At 37.0% G+C, this 19,111-nt stretch overlaps 1 protein-coding gene across 2 annotated transcripts in view; it reads left to right on the top strand.

The window, feature by feature from the left end:
- Positions 1–19,111, top strand: part of LOC136560263 (BMP/retinoic acid-inducible neural-specific protein 3) — a 202,186-nt gene that overhangs the window by 136,020 nt on the left and 47,055 nt on the right. For both annotated transcript variants that reach the window (XM_066555985.1, XM_066555986.1), the window contains exons 5-6: positions 2,698–2,803; positions 5,202–5,438. In XM_066555985.1, coding sequence (XP_066412082.1) covers positions 2,698–2,803; positions 5,202–5,438 — 343 coding nt within the window. The remainder of the gene's footprint in view (positions 1–2,697; positions 2,804–5,201; positions 5,439–19,111) is intronic.

Here is a 19,111-nt window from a genome sequence, read left to right as displayed (position 1 = left end):
TAATTCAGATAAGAGTGAGGAAATATGAACAAAAAGGGGCACAATAACTACAAAGCTACTTACCACCCTTCCTTATTTTGTGATTTCAGGTGGCATAAAAGAGTAATAGGAATGGATAGGAACTGAAATATTTGCTTTATAGTTTATACATTCCATATAACTTTATGAAGCTGCATTGCCTTATAGAGAAATGCTTGAAAACCATAATAATATTGTGCAAACGAAAACAACATTAAAATAAATGGATCTTTAAATAAAGAATTGCACAGGTGAATGATGAGCATAATATGTCAGAGTAAGGATAAAATTCATTGCAAAATTCACCTGTCTTTTTTTTTGTCTTCTGGCTATTTCTCTTATTTAATCTAGGTAACACTATTTTTTATTGTATAAAGAGATTAGAATTCTATTTATGGACTGGAGGTACTTCAAAAAATAAATCATATTTTAGAATGGAATTTTAGACTACTTGTTGGCAGAGGACTGAAGGATCAAATCCCAATTGTCATTCCAGCCGTGTCCAATCCAAATCTTATCCCCCTGCAAGTGTCTTTGTGCTGATTCAGGATGATTAAGCAAAAAAACCATGGCAAATCTGCTGCTGTCATAAATATTAAAGGTTGCCAAACATGTGCAGAGAGGAAACAGCCTGGCTTGGTCCCTTTTCCTCGTGCATCTCAAGCTCTGCTCACAGGTTTGGTGTGGGCCAGTTCTGTGTCCTCTCCATGGGCTGTCCACCCTCAAAGTGATGGAAAGGTGCCAGGAGCCTGGAACGACGGGAAATCTCATATATTCTTTGCAAAAGGGCAAGAAGAATGTGAAATCTCAGAAGAACATCAACTCAGAAGGTTTCAAGGACATCACAGCCCAGCTGCAGCCACCCACAGCCTGTGGGTGAGCCAGAGAAACATGAAAAATCCTCAGCAACATGAAAAATCAGGGTTCATCTCAGCAAACCTTCCTATTCCCATCAAATCAGACTGTTCAAATTTCCACCTCCCTTCCGTTCTGTGCAATTCACATTGGTTCTCTGGTTGCATGGTTGGCACTTGCCCAGTGCACGTCTGCATTTTGGAAATCTGCTCCCTCATCCTGTAAATTAGGCTGATTCTCCAGGAGATCCAGAGCTGAATGTGACACCTAAAGTAACAGAAAATAGAAATGGTTGTATTCAAAACTGGGGCAGGCACAAAATAAGGGTAAATCTGACCACAGTTTCTGAAACAAGCAAAGGAAGAGAAGTAGGAAATTCCAGGAGAGTGTCTGAGAACAGTTTGGGAGCTGTATACAGAGGGATTGGTTGTACTTCTCATTTTAGAAAGAAATTGTTGACCCTTAAGAATTATATATAATATTCCAGGAAGCATATAAATTAGTAACATTTTTAAATTTGTTTATTTAAATGTGTTTACTCACCAAGTTGCATGAGTGACAGACACTGAGGTTGGATATTATGAAAACTTTATTCCCTGAAAGGATGGCCAGTCACTGGTACAGGATGCCCCCAGGAGAGTGGTGGAAGCACCGCTCCTGGAAGTGTTCAAAAACCACGGTGTGGTGCTTAGGACATGGGTTAATGTGTGGACTTGAAGGTCTGAAAAGGCTTTTCCAACCCTACTGATTCTATGATATAAATAACTGCTCTCTCCCAAATAAAAACCTTCACTGTTAAGCCAGAGCTCTGCTGGTGGAGGTCCTGTTTTGATAAATTAGCTGTATTTTGGTTCTGTGGCCATGGATTTGGTGATTTCGACAGAGAGAATATCCAGAATTTTGTGCCTAAACTTATCTTAGGCCCTTCCCTTATGAAAAAAAACCATCCCACCACTACCACCATTATAAATACAGCTCATAAAAGGTTTTTAATTCCAAATCCTGATCTTCTTCATTGGAAAAGTCAGAGCTTTTTCTATGACTTCAGGAAGAATTTGTCCTGTGCACAACTTTCAAGAGGGAAAAATCAGAGTCCCCGTTTTTATAAACTTAGTATTTATATCTCATTCTATTATTATTTTTATTATTTTTATATTTATTATATGTATTATATATGTTATAGAAATAACTATATAATATATGATCTATCATATAATTATTAATAGAATCTATTATATATAATAACATATATTAGTAATGATAATTATAACTAATAATAACTAATAATTATAATTAAGAGGGTATATAAATATATATATTATATTAACAATTGTATAAAATTATGTTTTTATTTAGAATATATTTTATATTTATATCTATTTACTATATTTATTTTTATTTTACTTATTGTCATTTTATTAATTATTATTTTATTTTATAAATTTAGTATTTAGCAAACTCATCGTAATTGCCACAGCTATGGAAAATAAATTAAAGAAATTGTCTTTAGATTGTTGGTGTGGCATTACACTACTCTAGCATTATACTACTGTAGTATTTGTGTAGTATTGTAATGGTGAGGTGTTTGTAAGGATTGTCTGTGGTACAAACAGCACTCCCTGCTGCTAAAACATTTGCACTCACCCTTTTGGCAATTAAATTACTATGTATTAATTATGAATATTCATATATTCTTAATTATGTTGCCGTAATTAAGTCTGACAAGTATTTCTGGCTGAAATAAGGGGAAACTTTATGAAAAAATCTTCTGAACTCGTCAGTGTGCTTTGGGTATTTCAGTGAGTGCTTCTCCCTTCCCACCAGGTGACAGAGACACGGACGGGTCCCCTTGGCTGCAGTAACTATGACAACCTAGATTCTGTCAGCTCTGTTCTGGTTCAGAGTCCTGAAAATAAGATTCAGTTGCAAGGTATGTAGGTGCAATTTCATTAATTTGTTTTTGGAACGGGGTGACATTTATCACGCCATTTGGTTTTTTTTTTCTTTCTTCCACCTCATAAAAGGTCATTTTTCTAATTTTTTTTGTGTGTGTGTGTGTGTGTGCAATGAGTGCATTTCAGCCAAAGTGAAGGAAATGTCAGTACCTCGTGGTGCCTTTCAAATGGAAACAATTTCTGCACCCATCAGAAAATAATTTGAATAGCCCTGTTAACATTTTGCATCCCTGTTTAGCATCCACTGGCACATCTCTTAAAGAGCCTGAATTCCCAGAGATTCCAGCAAGCCGGGGGTGACATTTGGTGGTTCTCAGCCTGCTTTGCACATGCTGAGCAGTAGCTGACACCCCCTGCACTTGTTGCACCAAAAGTGATGGAGTCACCAGAAAAACAGGATATACATCTTCAAATACTCTAAATCAGGAGGAGTCAAAGGGCTCCTCCTCTTGGGAATTAAAAAAAAAAAAAAAAAAGACAACCAGACTCGGAAGGCTCACTCAATAAAATCGCACTCATTAGGAAAATAGCAGTAATTGTGTATAAATATAAATGAAAAATAGAAAGAAGCAGAAAGAGGAAGCAAAAGGAAGAAGAGAGTCATCATTTCTAAATAATATTTGCTTTCAAAATTCCAGAGAAGCATTTCCTGACCTGCATATTCGGGCATAAAAATTTTTGAAAAGTCACCCTTTATGGTTTTAGGCCATTAATAATTGTTATTTTCAGTTATAAAAAGAAAGCATGAGCAAATTATGACTATGAAAACACCCACTAAATTCTCTTTAATGTGTGCATTTGTGCACACCTCTGACTCTATGCCATGAGAGAGCAATACAATTCATAATTTGCAGTTGCAGGTAGATATACAATTATTTTCAAGATTTCATATTTTCCGTATGAGTTTGTAAATCACTCAAACAGTGTGAGGTGGTTGGTGATATTAGGAACAGCTCTCAGGGGTGATGATCCCTGTGGTCCCTTCAGTCTCAAGATATTCTTCCTTAAAATATCCGTATGTGTTTTCTCTCTTTCCTTTCTTTCCAGAATCAGTTAAATCCATAAAAAAATAAAATTATTTCCCAGAGAGAATTTTTTTTTCCAAAAATCTTGTCATTTCCACTGGGATGTCATGAATATTTTCAGAAAACATAATTTTTGATGGTATCCAGCATATTCATGACATTTTTCAGTTAAAATTTGGAAAATAATCTTAGCATCTCTCAGACTGTGGAGAAATGTATTATCAGAACTGTGTAAACTCTTTAAGGGAAGAATTGAACTGGGCTTTTTATTCCTTTCACATCCTCTATGGCTGAAAAAAGAATGGTTTTTCACAAGAGAGTAGCAGAGTTTTCCAAATTTTCACAGGAGACAGAAGGAAGCACAGCCAGACCAGGTTTCAGCGATTGAAAGGGTTCTGAAATTCCTGTTAAAGCTACAGTTTTGTATATACCTAAAAATAAGGAATAAATCTCTGTGAAATCATCCAAGTGCCTGTGGAGAAAAAACTTACATCACCAAATACCCAATTCATGTGATGAGAAATTACTTGGAACACGTGTAGCAGGAGTTTTTTGAAGCCTCACAGGAGCTGGGCTTTGCACCCTTTCCATGCTAAAACTGAAGTAGATTTAAGAGTGAATTTTTTTTACTCAAGGTTTTGTAGCCCTACCCTTCACATCCAATTGAATGTCCCACAGCAATTTGCTCCCAATGCTAGAAAAATAATCAGCCAAATTTTCTTTTTCAAAGATTTAATCCAACCCAATTTTGCCCTTCCTTCTTAGTTTGCCTCTACAGAATCACAGGAGATAATGAGTTGTTTAGACAGGCTACATCTTGTTGTGCCAAAAGAAGCATGGAAAACAAGCCCAATTTTGGATGGAAATGTTTACACCTCTTTTCCTGATTATGCTGTCTCTTCACTCTGTCTCTCAGGGCTGCTTTCCCTTCATCAGCATTTTCAGAATCTACATCATTGCTGGCACCAGGATTATAATTCAGCTGTGTGATTTCCTGCTGCAAGGCTCTGGCTGCTGTTCACTCAGCAAGGAGAAGCTGATGTTACCCAATCCCCCTAGGAAAATTAAAACAATGAACTCTCTGCCTGAGGAATACAGGTTACTCATTAGTGGATGGATGTTCCATGCTGACAGGGAAATGTGAGGAATGTGTCTGAAAATAATTATTAAGAAAGGAAATACATGACATGGTATAAATGCTGGACAGAAGCGCAAATTGTCCTGAAAACTCCATTTATTTTTTGTTTTTCCTAACTGTTTGTTTGTTTGCTGTGTGAGCTGGTGAAGCTGCTCAGCTCCAGAACTTCCTTTGCGTTTCACACCAAAATATTTCCTCCATTTCCTACAGGTCTTCAGGTCATCCTTCCTGAGTACCTGCAGGAGCACTTTGTGCAGGCAGCTCTGAGCTACATTGCCTGCAATTCAGAGGGGGAGTTCATCTGCAAGGACAATGACTGCTGGTGCCAGTGTGGCCCCAAATTCCCCGAGTGCAACTGTCCCTACATGGACATTCAAGCCATGGAAGAGAACCTGCTCCGCATAAGTGAGACCTGGAATGCATACAATAGTGAATTTGAAGAATCTGGTGAGGATTTTGTTTTTAAATATCATTTTTCTCCCCCTGTTTGGCTGTATCTCATAGAATGGTTTAGGTTACAGCTGATCCCATCCATGTTTTTACAACTTGCTCGTGCCACATTGTCACTGTCATATTTTCTGAAAAATCCTCTTTACCCAGGATTCTTCTCCTGGGAAGCTGAGAAGCCTCAGAGGTCAAGGAAAACAATTCTTATCTCATTTGCTTCTCCTGCATTTTACTGCTTTGAAATGTGGTTTGGAGATTGTTTATTCAACAGGTGATTGTTTCATTGGTCACTAAGTAAAAACAATTCACCTGTTGGTAAACAATCTCCAAACCACATTCCAAAGCAGCAAAACACAGGAGAAGCAAATGAGATAATTATTGCTTTTCTTTTTCTCTGAGGCTTCTCAGCTTCCCAGGAGAAGAATCCTGGGCAAAGATGATTTTTCAGAAAATATGATGGTGACACCATATTAGTTTTTCCTTAATGCATCAAGGTTTGTTTCATGTCAGAACCCTAATTACTAAGAATTTTAGACTTTCTATGCTGACAAAAAATAACCCCCAAGAAAACACTACATTTAACCTGAGACCGCAAAGAAAACTTCCAAAATTAAACAATACAACTAAAATTTTAAGTGTATATCTTAAATAGAAGTATATAATGTTACATAGTAAAAAACCTTAGAGTTTAAAGTTTTAGCATATACTAATATATTTAACAATTTTTAAATTTTTTTGAATTTTTAGAATTTTTAAAACAGTAACTACTCCTTTTTCTTCACCTTCTTCTTCATGAATTTAAGTAGTGTTGTGTAATTAGATTAAAAAAAATCCTCATTACAAACCATGAGTAATTAGTTACTGAGTTAAAAGTAAAAATAATTTAAGTATTATTTCTTAAAAAGAGTTTATCCTTAAAAATTTTTATCCATTTATAAAAAGAAAAATACAACTCCAGTTTTAGTTTATTAAAATAAAACACCATAGAACTCACAGCTTGTGAGTTCTATATAAATAACTATAATAATAACTATAATATAAATAAAAACAAATAAGCATCTAAATCCAAACCAAAAATACCATCTCATGAATTTAATCCCAACCTTAACAAAAAAACCCCCAAAAATCTACAGTTTTGTACATTCTTTCACCTGTCCTGATCATCAGAACTTCCTGTCCCACAGAGAATGGGAGCTCCAGGTAAAATCAGCTTCTGAACAATTGTTTTCACAACTCACTTGTTCAGTGCTATCACAAACAGCTGTCTGGCCAGATGGTGGGAAAAGTAAGGAGAGCTCAGCAGACCTGGGAAAAATTGTTGAGGGAAAAAAAAAGAATTGAGGGAGATAAGGAAAAAGTCAGAAAAAATACAAAAATCCCAGGTTGTAAGGAAGTGTGTTGGAGAAAAAGAACAAATCAGTAGAAGAGAAAAGGAGGAAGGCCATACAGTGGTTAAGGGAAGGGTAGAATAAATATCAGTAAAGAGTGTGAATGAACAGTACTTTAGATACATCCATTTTCATATTTCTTGTTTTATTGTTAAAGACTGATTCCTCAGCTCAAGAGAGTTGGTAATTTCAAGAGACCGTGTATCAGTTAAAATTTCATTTCTTGCAATTTTTAACCTGATGCTGTTTTTTGTCTGAGTCTGTTTAGAAGGACATCAGAATTTACAAAATTTCTCCTTAGAAGATCACATACATCTCTGACTGTAAAAGCATGAATTGATATGTTGGTTTTGTGTACATTTGGGTGCATTTCCCCAATGACTATTTGCATTACTTTTAATTATTTCTGGAGCCATGCTATCATCTACTACTTTGCAAACTAGGGCAAATATATTGACTCTTCAAAGTGGCACATATTCTGCCATATTTTGTCCTATCTGAATGGGCTGTGACATTGTTCAGTGCCTGAAAAATGTCCTTTGCAGGCTCCTACTTAACAGCAATTTTAGTCAAGCTGGAGAACACACACATCTGGGTCTGTGGAGGGTTCTTACAGAGAGCTGTATAATGGACATCAAGTTAATTATGAGTTTGAATCATTGTCAGCTACATTTCTAGTCCTATGCTCAGGTCTGTGACATGAATGTCAGGGGAAAATTGGTAAGAGTTAAATTCTGGGCTTTTAAAAGACTCTTTAGCTCTGCTGGGTGAATCACTAAAATGCCAACTTCACATATATCTGTCAATTTGATAATTGCTAGTAGGTGTGGTTACTAAGAAGTGTGAAATTTAGGTTATTAACATCATTAAGACGTATGCCACGCTCCCCTCTTTAGCCCTTGAAATATTTAAATCATTTTTAATCTAATAAATATACCAAGCATGACTTCCACAACTCAGAGGTAGCTTCTAATATTTCTGCTTTTATCTCCTAAAGTGTTTTGCATAACGATGGTCATGGGAAGATGAGATAGGTAACCTTGTATGGGTCTGCACTTGGGAAAAAGTTGGCATGGGAATTTTTGATTGATAACTTAGTCATTGAGCAGCCAACCTCATATAAATCATATATTACCACTGAGCAGCTCTTCCAGGGCTGTCACACGTGATCTGTAAGCATTTCCAGCCACACTGATATATATATATATATATATATATATATATTTATTTATTTATTTATTTATTTATAACCATTGAGACATATTCTGAAACATTTGGAGCATGGGCAATATTTCCATAATGAAAAATTATTAGCAAATATCAGTGTGATCTGATCCGTGTTAGCAGCACGTTCTGGCAACAAAAGTGACCTTTATTAAGGAACACTAGAAAACTGCTAAGTCTTTGTCTTAATCAGTGGAAATCAGCTTCTTAGATAACAGTATATTGCTTTATTCTAATCTATTTATAATAAGTAATAAATTCACTAGAAAAGAGGCCAGATTATGCAGTAATTTCAGTCGGAGCAGCAAGGGGAAAAATAATCCAGACCAGTCACTACTGGTCCCATTTAATCTACTATTAATGGCAGAGGAATTAATGAACTCATGAATTCCCTTCTTTGACACTGTGAACTCCAGAGTCAATTAAAGGGAAATACAAGAGAATTAATTTTTTACCTTTTCTGCTTCCAAACCCTTTCTTAGTTTAGATGTTACAAAATAGCCTCCTCCAGAAACAAATCTTGTCCCTAATACTGACATGTAAAACTTAATGGGGTCACCTGAGGCCATTCACTGTGGGCAGGATTTAGTTTAAAGAGGAAGAAGTAAATACTCTATTTAAGATGGTTTGTTTATTCTCTGTGTTATCTCTCCTCCTGTCTGTTCAAGATAAAACAACTGAGGAATGATTTTTTTTTTTTTTTGAAGAGAGAATGAGAGGGCTGGGGTTGTTCAGCCTGGAGAAGAGAAGGCTCAGGGACAAGATATAAATACCTGAAGGGAGGGTGCCAAGAGGACAGAGCAAAGCTCTTTTCAGTGGTGCCCAGCGACAGGAGAAGGGGAAATGGGCAGAAACTGGAAGACAGGAGGCTCCCTCTGATCACCAGGAAAGAGTTTTTCACTGAGGGTGACCTAGGGCTGGCACAGGGAGGTTGTGGAGCCTCCATTCTTGGACTTCTCCAAGGGTTGACTGGCCATGGTCCTGGGCAGCTGGGTTTAGGTGGCCCTGCCTCAGCAGCAGTTTGGATCAGGGGTTCTTCCCCGTCTCAGCCATTCTTGGATCAAAGAATTGTCCTGATTTCCACACAGGAAGACTCTGGTCTGCACCCTGGGCCTGCTGCTAGTGACAACTCTCTTGAGCCCCTCTGGCTGCTGCAGGTTACATGACCAAACACATCCCAGCTCAGAAAGTGCTCTTTATCCTTATGTGCATTTCACTCAGGCTCTTCTGGCACTTTTTAACTACTCAAATCCCATTTTGAAAGATGTGCAGCAGTATCTTATTTATCTCTCAGTAAATTTGGCTGCCTTTTTAATTTCTCTAGCTGCCCTCCAGCAATAAATATTTGATCACTATTAGCTCACTGAGCTTTGTATAACCTCTTAGTGTTAGGTTATGTACTAAGATCTTAAAAAAATTGCAAGAGCTTCCTTCAAATTGTTTACTCTGAACCATCTGCTTATCCTTTATCAGATCTTGTGGCCTCCAGACTCTACTACTACCCAAGAAAATGAGCAGCTGTTTCCTTATCAAAAATCCATATGAAAGCTGTTCAACCTTTATTAACAAATTTCATTAGCTTCTTGAGGAGTTTGGCAGAATTACTGTGTAAGCCAAGTGCTCCCTGAGACCATCATTCTGAGAAGCTGTGTTCTTACCACTAAAAATATCTAATGGAATCAAGCAGGGCTCCATTTTCCTTTGCTGATGTGCATGGAAGTAGCCTTTGTAGCCTGAAAGGACAACTAGAACCAACAAACAAACAGGTGATGCAGTTTGACCTGCTGCTTTCACAGGTCACTCAGTTTCCCTGAGATTCCAGGGAGTCCACCCATGTTAGATTAAAGCTGTGCAATCTTCTCGAGTGTCCCTGCAGCCCTCCTCACCTTTTCAGGGTCCAATTGCTATTTAACATTGCCAATTTTCTTGCTCCCTTTCTGCCCCAATACAGGAGCACCTTCTTGTCCAGGTGTTTCTCCTACCTCACCTCAGTGAACTCCACCTTTCTATTTCAGGGAAAAGGTTTGACCTAAGCACTTGGATGTAATTGGTTTCCCCCAATAAAGAGTGTCAAATATTCCTTGAAAATATTCTCACATTTTGGAAGTAGGTGGGACTTCCACAGCTTATGGCTGGAGCGGTGTTGAAGATGATGCAGATAAAAAATTTGCTGTGTTACACATTTGGGAAGATTTTGAGAGTGTTAAAGAGTTAATACACAAAGAAATCAATTCTGACATACAACACTGAATGGCAATTTAGCATGTTCCAGAGATCATGATCTGCTCCAAAACATAGGAAAGTCAAGAAAACCCCCAAAACCATCCACAGGCTCTGGATTCTGACAACAAGGATAAGAACATGATCACACATTGCCTGTGCCATAATTTTGCTGTGGTTGGCTGCTGACTATCTTTGGAAATCTGAACACTCCATTTAAACAATTTAAATGACAGCAATTTTCTTTTAAGGTGATCTGGTCGTTGACATTGAAAAAAAAATTGTAGCAGTGCCTGTAGTGTAATTTCATCTTTCAGAATTAAAAAGGCTATCAAAATAAATAAGGACATGGATGATAATGTTGCTCAAAAAATAGAAAACGGTAAAATTGTGTTTTCATAATTTCTTTTGTTATCACTAGCATTTATGAGACCTCCTGGAAATATGAAAGTAAAATCTTCCATCAAGCATTTCTTTTCACATATCTGACATGCAATGGCAGCTTGTTGCCTTCTCTCTGCATATTTCACAATATGCTGAGCAGTGGATTTTTTCCCTCCTTGAAGGCAACAAAATCCCTTTTGGAATATTTCCTTGGAAAGTGTGGGATCAGGAGATGTATAATAAATATTATGATACATAATTTCAAAGTAGCTTTGAAACAACAAACTCATTCTGTTAAACATTTAATTTAAATACCAGCTAAGATGGAAGGAAAGAGCACACACACCACAAACTGGACAGAAATTTGCCTGTCACAGCTGGGCTCAAGGGTGATTCAGTGAAGCACTGAAATTTGTGCCTGTGTGAATCATTTGAAGTGTTTGAAGAAGTGAAGCTAACATTTTTTAAACAATTTGTAGTCCATTAACTTCAGGGATCTGACTTGAATGTCCAGCAGAAGCTTTAGAGAAGCAGAGTCAGAGCCATGGAGGCCCCTGAAGGGTTTGACCACAGAACACAAACACTGCTCACTCCAACAGACACGTTGGACACAGGCAGAACTAATCAAAAGTCACCTTGCAAATATTTTGAAGTGCATCCATCCACAGCTTTAAATGACAAACAACTTCTCAAAATGTCGAGTTTGATTTTTCTTAGTCACTTCTGTATCTGCTTTACAGAGATAATTCAAAAGGTAAATTTCAGTATCACAGAAAGTGCAAGTGATGAAAGTGCAGCCAAAGTAAATTGATATTAACTTTCACATGAATATTTGCTGAAACTATTTTTCATTGTCCATCCATCCACCATCACTGCTTTGATTGCAAAGTACTAACAGAAATGAATTGCTGGTGCAAGCTATTCTTAAATCCCTGGCTTCATTGGATTTGGATTTCATGTCTAATGCATTCCATAATTCCCTAATAACTCTGGGATGTCTTGCTATTGAGCATTGGTTACCCTTTACATGTACAGACTTAAAATCATCTGAAAAAATGCACAGTTTGGAAAGGTTCACCTGAAAATGAGGTCTGAACCTCAGTTAATACATAGCAATGCGTGGATGTTAACAAAGTTTTTTTTGTTTGCTCAGCAGAGATTGCTTTGGAGACTTTGGAGTCCTGTTCCTCAGTTCAATTATATTTTTCCCTTTCTTTACAGTGATTGAATTAATGATGTTCCCAAAATCCCTTGTATAAAAGAATTGGATTTAAAGGGTTGGAGAAAGTGGATTCTAATAGAGGAGATGATAAGCTTATTACTGAATTAAAAATCAGTAATACTGAAGATGGGGAAGTCCAACCATTTCATTATTTTTTGGGGGATAGCATTTGCATCCTATATAATTACTTCTTTGCAAAACCTACAGAAAGTAATAGGAAAGATCATCTCCAGCATTCCATAATCTGCAGTGAGATTTAGAGAATTATCCATTTAATAGTGCCAGGTATTTATATCTCCATTTTCAAAACTACAAAATGTGGAGAATCACCATATTTTGCTGATACACTTTCCTAACTCTCACTTCTCCTTCAGCTCATATTTTCCCAAATGAAGTAAGCCCATGCTGAAAAATACCAATTTGGGAACAAGAAAGGCTCTTTCCACTAAGCACTGGTTTAGGAAAGCCAAGCACAAGAGAAGATTGGCCAACCCTTTGTCTGTATAAAACAGGACCCTGCCCTCACTCCTGGCTTCAAAACTTTCCACTTGTGGAGTATTCTGATCCCTGTTATGACACTGAAAGTTGCTTCCAACAGCCAGGCTGCAAACTGTTGTAAAATACAGCAAAATCAAAGCTGGAAATGAACATTGCAGGTGCTCAGGGGTGTTACTGTTGTATTTTCTGAAAAATCCTTTTGCTAGGATTTTTTTCTTTTGGGAAGCTAAGAAGCCTCAGAGAATTATCTGATTGCTTCTCTTGTGTTTTGTTGCTTTGGAATGTGATTGGAGATTGTTCATTCAACAAGTAGTTGTTTAATTAGTTTCATGTGAATTGTTTTTACTTAATAAACAATTACTGTCTAGTTGTGTCAAGACTGGAAGCAGTCATGAGTTTTTAGTGAGCATCTTGTTAAACCTTCTGTAAGTGTCTTTTCTCTATTCTTTAGTATAGTTTTAGTATAGCATAATATAATATAATATAATATAATATAATATAATATAATATAATATAATATAATATAATATAATATAATATAATATAATATAATATAATATAATATAATATAATATAATATAATATAATATATAATGCTATACTAAAACTATACTATCTGACTCTATGTTTTTAGAAGGTTTATTTATTATTCTATTTATATAAAATAATAAATTAACCTTCTAAACACATAGATTCTCAATTCCTCCTTTGTCCTGAGGACCCCAAAAATACCACACAGGGGAGAATCCCTTACACTCCCTGCCAGCCTCATGTGTTTGTTACAGATGGACAGCACTGCCTTTGTGATTGCTGAGGCTGTAAAGAAGCTGCAAAATAGAATTCAGGGATTGTCCCAACACCAGAGACAGTCCAATAGTCAATCAATGCACCCAGCTATAGCAAGTGGTCATATTTGGTCTCAAAATCTACACAAATCTCTTGGTACTTCTTAGAAAAGAGAATGATACTCATAATTCTTGCATGTAGATGCTCCTAGATGCTGAGCACATAGCAATAAAGAGTGATACATCTGTTGAGTTACTTTTTTATCCAATTTTTTGTAGCAATCAGAAAATAACAGATACAGCTGGACCTACTTAATTTGCTAAAAATATATTGATGCTTTGAGAAAGCAGGTGCAAAGCCAGGCAGTTAAACAAAATATAAAGTTATATCTTTAACTTAGATTTGAATTGACTAAATTTCAAGCTAGAAAAAAAGGTGATGTAAATAAATTTGAATAGATTGTCCAGTGCTGAAGACAGAAACTTTTTGTGATGCACAGAATACATGATGAGGAGAGCCAAAGACAAATTCAAATCTTCAAGATCAAATGTGAATCACAACATAAAGGTACAGGGGGCAAGAAGTCTGCACCATCAGATATGTACTAGGTTTTTCACCATTTCATACACCATTCCTCTGGAATCATCTTAATAATGGAAATATTATATCATCTTAATTATGTATATATTTAATAATCTTAATTATGGAAATATTAATTACTAATATTTCCTGGCAGTGCATTAAGGAATGCAACCAGTGGAACAGTCTTTCTCCTCCTCTCCATCAGACAAGCATTTTAAACTATTGCTGTCATGTTCTTCCTGATGGACAACTCCAGCAAAGCTGCAGCAAATCTGCATTCAGCCTGTGAAATTTAATCTTTAAAATCCCTCTATCTAGTCAGAAAAATCAAGTGTAATTTTGTTTGCCACCTCAATAAGGTGCAGATTTTTTGCTATTCCTGTGGCACAAATCCTTTCTTAAAACTGCTTTAGCAGAAGAGGACACTGTGGGATTCCTTTTTATTGCCTCTCTCTGCATCCAAATCAAAGTCACCTGGCTGACAAGTAAAAAAGGTAATTCTTCCCAGCAGCCAAGCTTGTGGATTGACATCATGGAGACACAGACCTGGATCCCAGCCTTCTTCCTTCTTACCAGCAGTGATAGTGACAACCCTAAGAGCTAAAAAATGCCCTCAATAACTCCTGTGTAAAATACAGCGATGGTGTCTTAAAAAATTTCAGGCTGCCATTTAATCTCTGGCTAAAAAATATCTTGGCATTTACAGTGTTTGCTATGGTTCTTCTGCTACAGGAGGAGAGAAAACAACCACACCCTCTCCCCCCCCCCCCCCCCCCCAAAAAAAAGCCCAGAAAACTCCCCCCCCAAAAGGCCAACAAAAATCCCTCAAAGAGAAACTGCATTCTGAGACAGACATTTTAAAACATGTACTAAATGTCTCATTTATACCTGTTTCAAATTACTAGAAGGAAGTAAAAGGGCAGAAGGTAACTGCAGGCATAATTTGGAAATGTCAGTTCAAACAGAGATGTTGTGTTGTACACTCTGATCAGAAGAAACTCATTGCATTTATAATGGAAAAAAGATGCCCGGACTGATTTTCAGACTGAGTGTTGAGATTTCAAATCCTAAATAATGTCACAAGATGACAAGGTTTCACTGAGAGACTATAAATTCACTCCATCATTGGCAGTGAAGGCAGTTTGCACTGCAAGTCCCCTCTCAGTCCAGTGACATATTCTTGCTTTTCCAGCTGCAGTGATTCAATTAAAATGCAGGTAAAATGAGACTAAAAATGAAACCTGGGATTCAAACAGAATGCTGAAGGATTTCTTCAGTTTATGGACACCACAAATGTAACCTTGCTGTCTGAAAAGCTTTGTTTTTGTGGGTTTGGGGCAAGGGTCCTTGCACAGATGTGCCTGGGTCACTGTGCACACTCTGTCTCTGCTGCCCAGGACAGAGCCATTGCCATGCAAAGTGAGTCCCATTTGAAATCTTAATTGAAAGACTCCTTGTGAACAGTCTGAACTGACTCACTGGCAGCTGAAGGTGCTTTTTAATCACTGAGAATAAAGACTTCAATCAATATGGTTCAAACTATTTGCCCCTGAGCAGTGGAGCTGTGGTTTGCTTTCAAGCACTGCTTACAGCCTCAGGCTCAGGGCCAGGAAAACTTAGCCCCCTGAGTTCTTAATACAATTATTGTTTTCTCCATTATCTTGCAGGGGTGTTAATTTGCCTCCCAGTAATTAACTTCCCTCTGTGCTTGTCAGGAAGTTTAATCAATAACATGAGCAGATACACCAAGCTGCCATTCCTTCTGTGACCAATGCTCCCCTTCCAGCTCTTCCACCCCTGTGGAGGTGTCTCTGTTTTAATAAAATGAACAGGTGGGATGTGCATAATGTCTTTGGAGGGTCAGTGTCTAAATTGTTCCTGTCCTACTTCAGAAATGATGGTACAGCTGATATAATTGCCCCTGTTCCAAAACTAAAAGCATTAAACAACTCCTGCTGCACCTGGCAAATCAACTTATTAAAGTTTCACGTGGCACTGCACTCTGAGATGCTTCAAACACTGTGATGACATTGTAATAAGAGGAGGAGCAGAAGGCTTGATCTAATATAATTCTACTTATGTCCACCATGTACAGGACATAATGTAATTCCCTTCAAAGTTAGTGACAAAATCCCCTCGTTCTTGGTGGAATTCCAATCTGCCTTGGCAGCTTTGGGCTTGCTTTATTAAGAGTGATGTCACTCTGTGGCCTCTCTTTTCTTCTAGGGCAGTGTTGTCTGTTCTGATTCATAGCTTCTTAAATCTTCTCCTGGAACAGCTTAACACTGCTTATTTACTTCAATGTGTTTTCCAAGAACATTTTTCAGTTTCACTCATTCTCTTCCCTCCTTTATCCTCCTGTGAATCATTACATGTTTATTTACCCTATCCAGTTTTCAAACTGTAGGAGTTGCCAGCATGTTCAGCTGAGGTAAATGTTGGACTGACAGAGGTTATGTCTACATCTGCCCATAAGGAATATGTCTTATGCATTAAGTGAATTTATAGTTCTGTAGAAAGATAATAAAGGACTTTGGGACATCCATGTTGCAGGACTACTTCTAAACCACACTGAGGTCATAAAAATTTTCACCAAAAAAATCCAAAATAACCAGTAGATAAATTTTTGAGACATTTTCCTTGAAAGCTTACTTTGACTTCCAAGAAGCATCCCTTTGAAGGGCAGGGATAGAAATATTTTAAGGAGTAATGAACCAAAATCAAACCTGACAGGATGAAGGGAATGCCCTTCAAATGCTGGGACTTTCAGAGGCATCTGTGGAGTCTGGATTTTTGGTTTCTGGAAAGGGAACTTGCTGTCAAGGTCGTGTTTAGATTGCAATAAGAAACATGTTGCTGCATTGTAGGAAATGTGAGCCCTTCCAGGCAAGGTTATCTCCTGCCCAGCAGAACTTCTGAATTAATCCACAATTTATAGGATGATATTCTGGTTCCACTACCAATTTGGACTGAAATTATTTCACCTTTATGTGGCACCAGGACACTTTTCAGGCTTGTGAGAGGAGGATTTTTGTTTTTGTGTTTCTATAACAGGCTGACATTACTAGCACTAACTCCATAACATACATATATGTTTTATGTTATGTGGTTCTGATGTATTCTGTGATTCTGTGGTAGGTGTTAGATATGTGTATAAATATACAAACACATGAGTATATACATATAGATATGTATTATCTAACACCTATCATAGAACCACAGAATCATTAAGGTTGGAAAAGACCTTTAATATGACCAAGCCCAACCATCAACCAGCACCACCACCCTCTTGTCTAAACATTTTAAAAACACTTCCAGGACTGGTGAGTCCCACCACTGCCCAAGGCAGCCTGTTGCATACTTGACAACCCTTTCCATGAAGAAATTTTCCTTCATATCCAATCTAAATCTTCCCTGGTGCAGCCTGAGGCTATTTCCTCTCATCACTTTTAACATTTACATGAGGTTCCTCAGAATTATGTATATTAAGGACTGACCAGAGGATCTCTGTTCCCCACCAATTTCACCTCCACACTGACACTTATCCCCGTTCTTTCCTTCTTGCAAACTTCAGGGATGAGAGGAGCTGTCCTTGCAGCATTCCTCACTTCAAAAAGAAATCAACCAAACCACTCCCCCACCCTGCTCCAAATCTACCCCACTGCCAGAATCATCCAAATTTGCTTGCCTGAGGTTTCTGTAGCAGCTGGATTGTTTCACTTCAAATAGTCTGTCCAAAAGGAAGTGTGGACTTCCTTTCCTCCTTGAAAAACAGACACCATGTATTGCAGAAAACACACATTTCCTCCCTTCCCTTTGTCCTTCAGAAAGTTTAAAGGAGAAATATTTTGCTTTGGAGAAAGAAATATTTTAATTATCAGGAGTGCTGACTGATTTAGCCTAAATTGGAGGGAGAAGGGGAAGGAAAATTCAGATTTACTGTCTCTTCTCTAAAGAAATAAGGTTGTTTCCAGCTGCAGTCTTCTGCTTCTTTGAATTGGATTATTTTCAAACATATATTTCTTGGAACACAGCTGCTACTTCTTTGACAAATTGAGTAATGCATCATGAAGAACTAAAATTCATGGCAACATAAAAACAAATATATGTTCATTTTTAGCACTTTGTTTTCTCCAGGCTTCTGCATCATGGTGGGATATTTTAAAAAAACATCTATCTTTTATAAATCTCTTTAATAACATCTACACAATATTGAGGCAGCACTTTATTGAACAGCAATCACATCCAACCATTTGAAATGTGGGTCCCATGGTTTATATCCTCTCAGACTTCCAGCTTTGTGCTTTCAGGTCCTGATTTACAGCTGACAATGGTATTTGACTTGCCATCATATTTATTGCCCTGATTAAAATTAAAAAAATATATTTTTATTGAATAGGATTGATAACATGGTGGTCACATTGGAGCAGCAACAGGTTTGCACAAACACTACAGTAAAATGTGTGATAAAATGGGAATTAGGAGATCTTTCCTTCCAGAACTCTCACCCCTTACATGAATTGCAGCTCCCACTGAGGACTCCAAAAAAGATGCATTTTCCTGGGGCAATAGGCAAAATTATTTTTATTATTTGTGACAAATGGCAACAATTAAATCTGGGGTCTGTTGTGCTGACTGTCCTACAAAGATATAATAAGAACCAGGCCTCTCTGAAGAGCTTGCAGTCTAAACAGAAAAGTCTGTTGAAGTGTAGCAGAGATTTATAGACAGGATGCTACAAAATCTAGAGACAGCTACTTTGAATAAACCAACCAGAAATAATCTTTCAGTAACTGCAAAATTATGGGGCTTTTTGTTGTTTGGTTTTGGGATTTTTGTTTAATTTAGTTTTTTTTGGTTGGTTGGTTTTTGTTTATTTGCTTGGGTTTTGTTTGTTTTTGTTGGGTTTTTTGTTTGTTTTCAGTGTATATTTTTAGGAATGCAGTAAAGCACTTGACCTTCATTTTGAAACGTTTATTCATTTTTAAAATTTTTTTACCTCATAACTTTGATGTTATAATATGAAACTTGACATAATGACAAACACTTGAAATAACAACAACAACAATATGAAGTAGACATAACAACAAAAAAATTTCTATTCCATCAAGGCCAAGGTGATTCAAAGCAAAGCAAAAGAGGAAAACTTTGCAATATTTCTTTTACAGGATTTTAGAGGAATTAGAGGCATTTGGAAAATTTTAGGAAATGTATAAAAATTTAAGATAACTTTGGAATTCTAAAAATCCTTTTACCTTTTCTTTTTTTTCTTTTTTTTTGCGCAGTTCTACTTAAGAGCCTTCTTGGTGGTGACATGAGTAGCTTTAGCAGCTTTCCTTGGCTGTTGTGTGTGATGAACTGGCAGTCTC

Source organism: Molothrus aeneus, chromosome 9, assembly GCF_037042795.1.
Source record: "Molothrus aeneus isolate 106 chromosome 9, BPBGC_Maene_1.0, whole genome shotgun sequence".
NCBI lineage: Eukaryota > Metazoa > Chordata > Aves > Passeriformes > Icteridae > Molothrus > Molothrus aeneus.
Note: the sequence above shows the minus strand (reverse complement) of the source record. Positions and strands in the feature narration are given on the sequence as shown.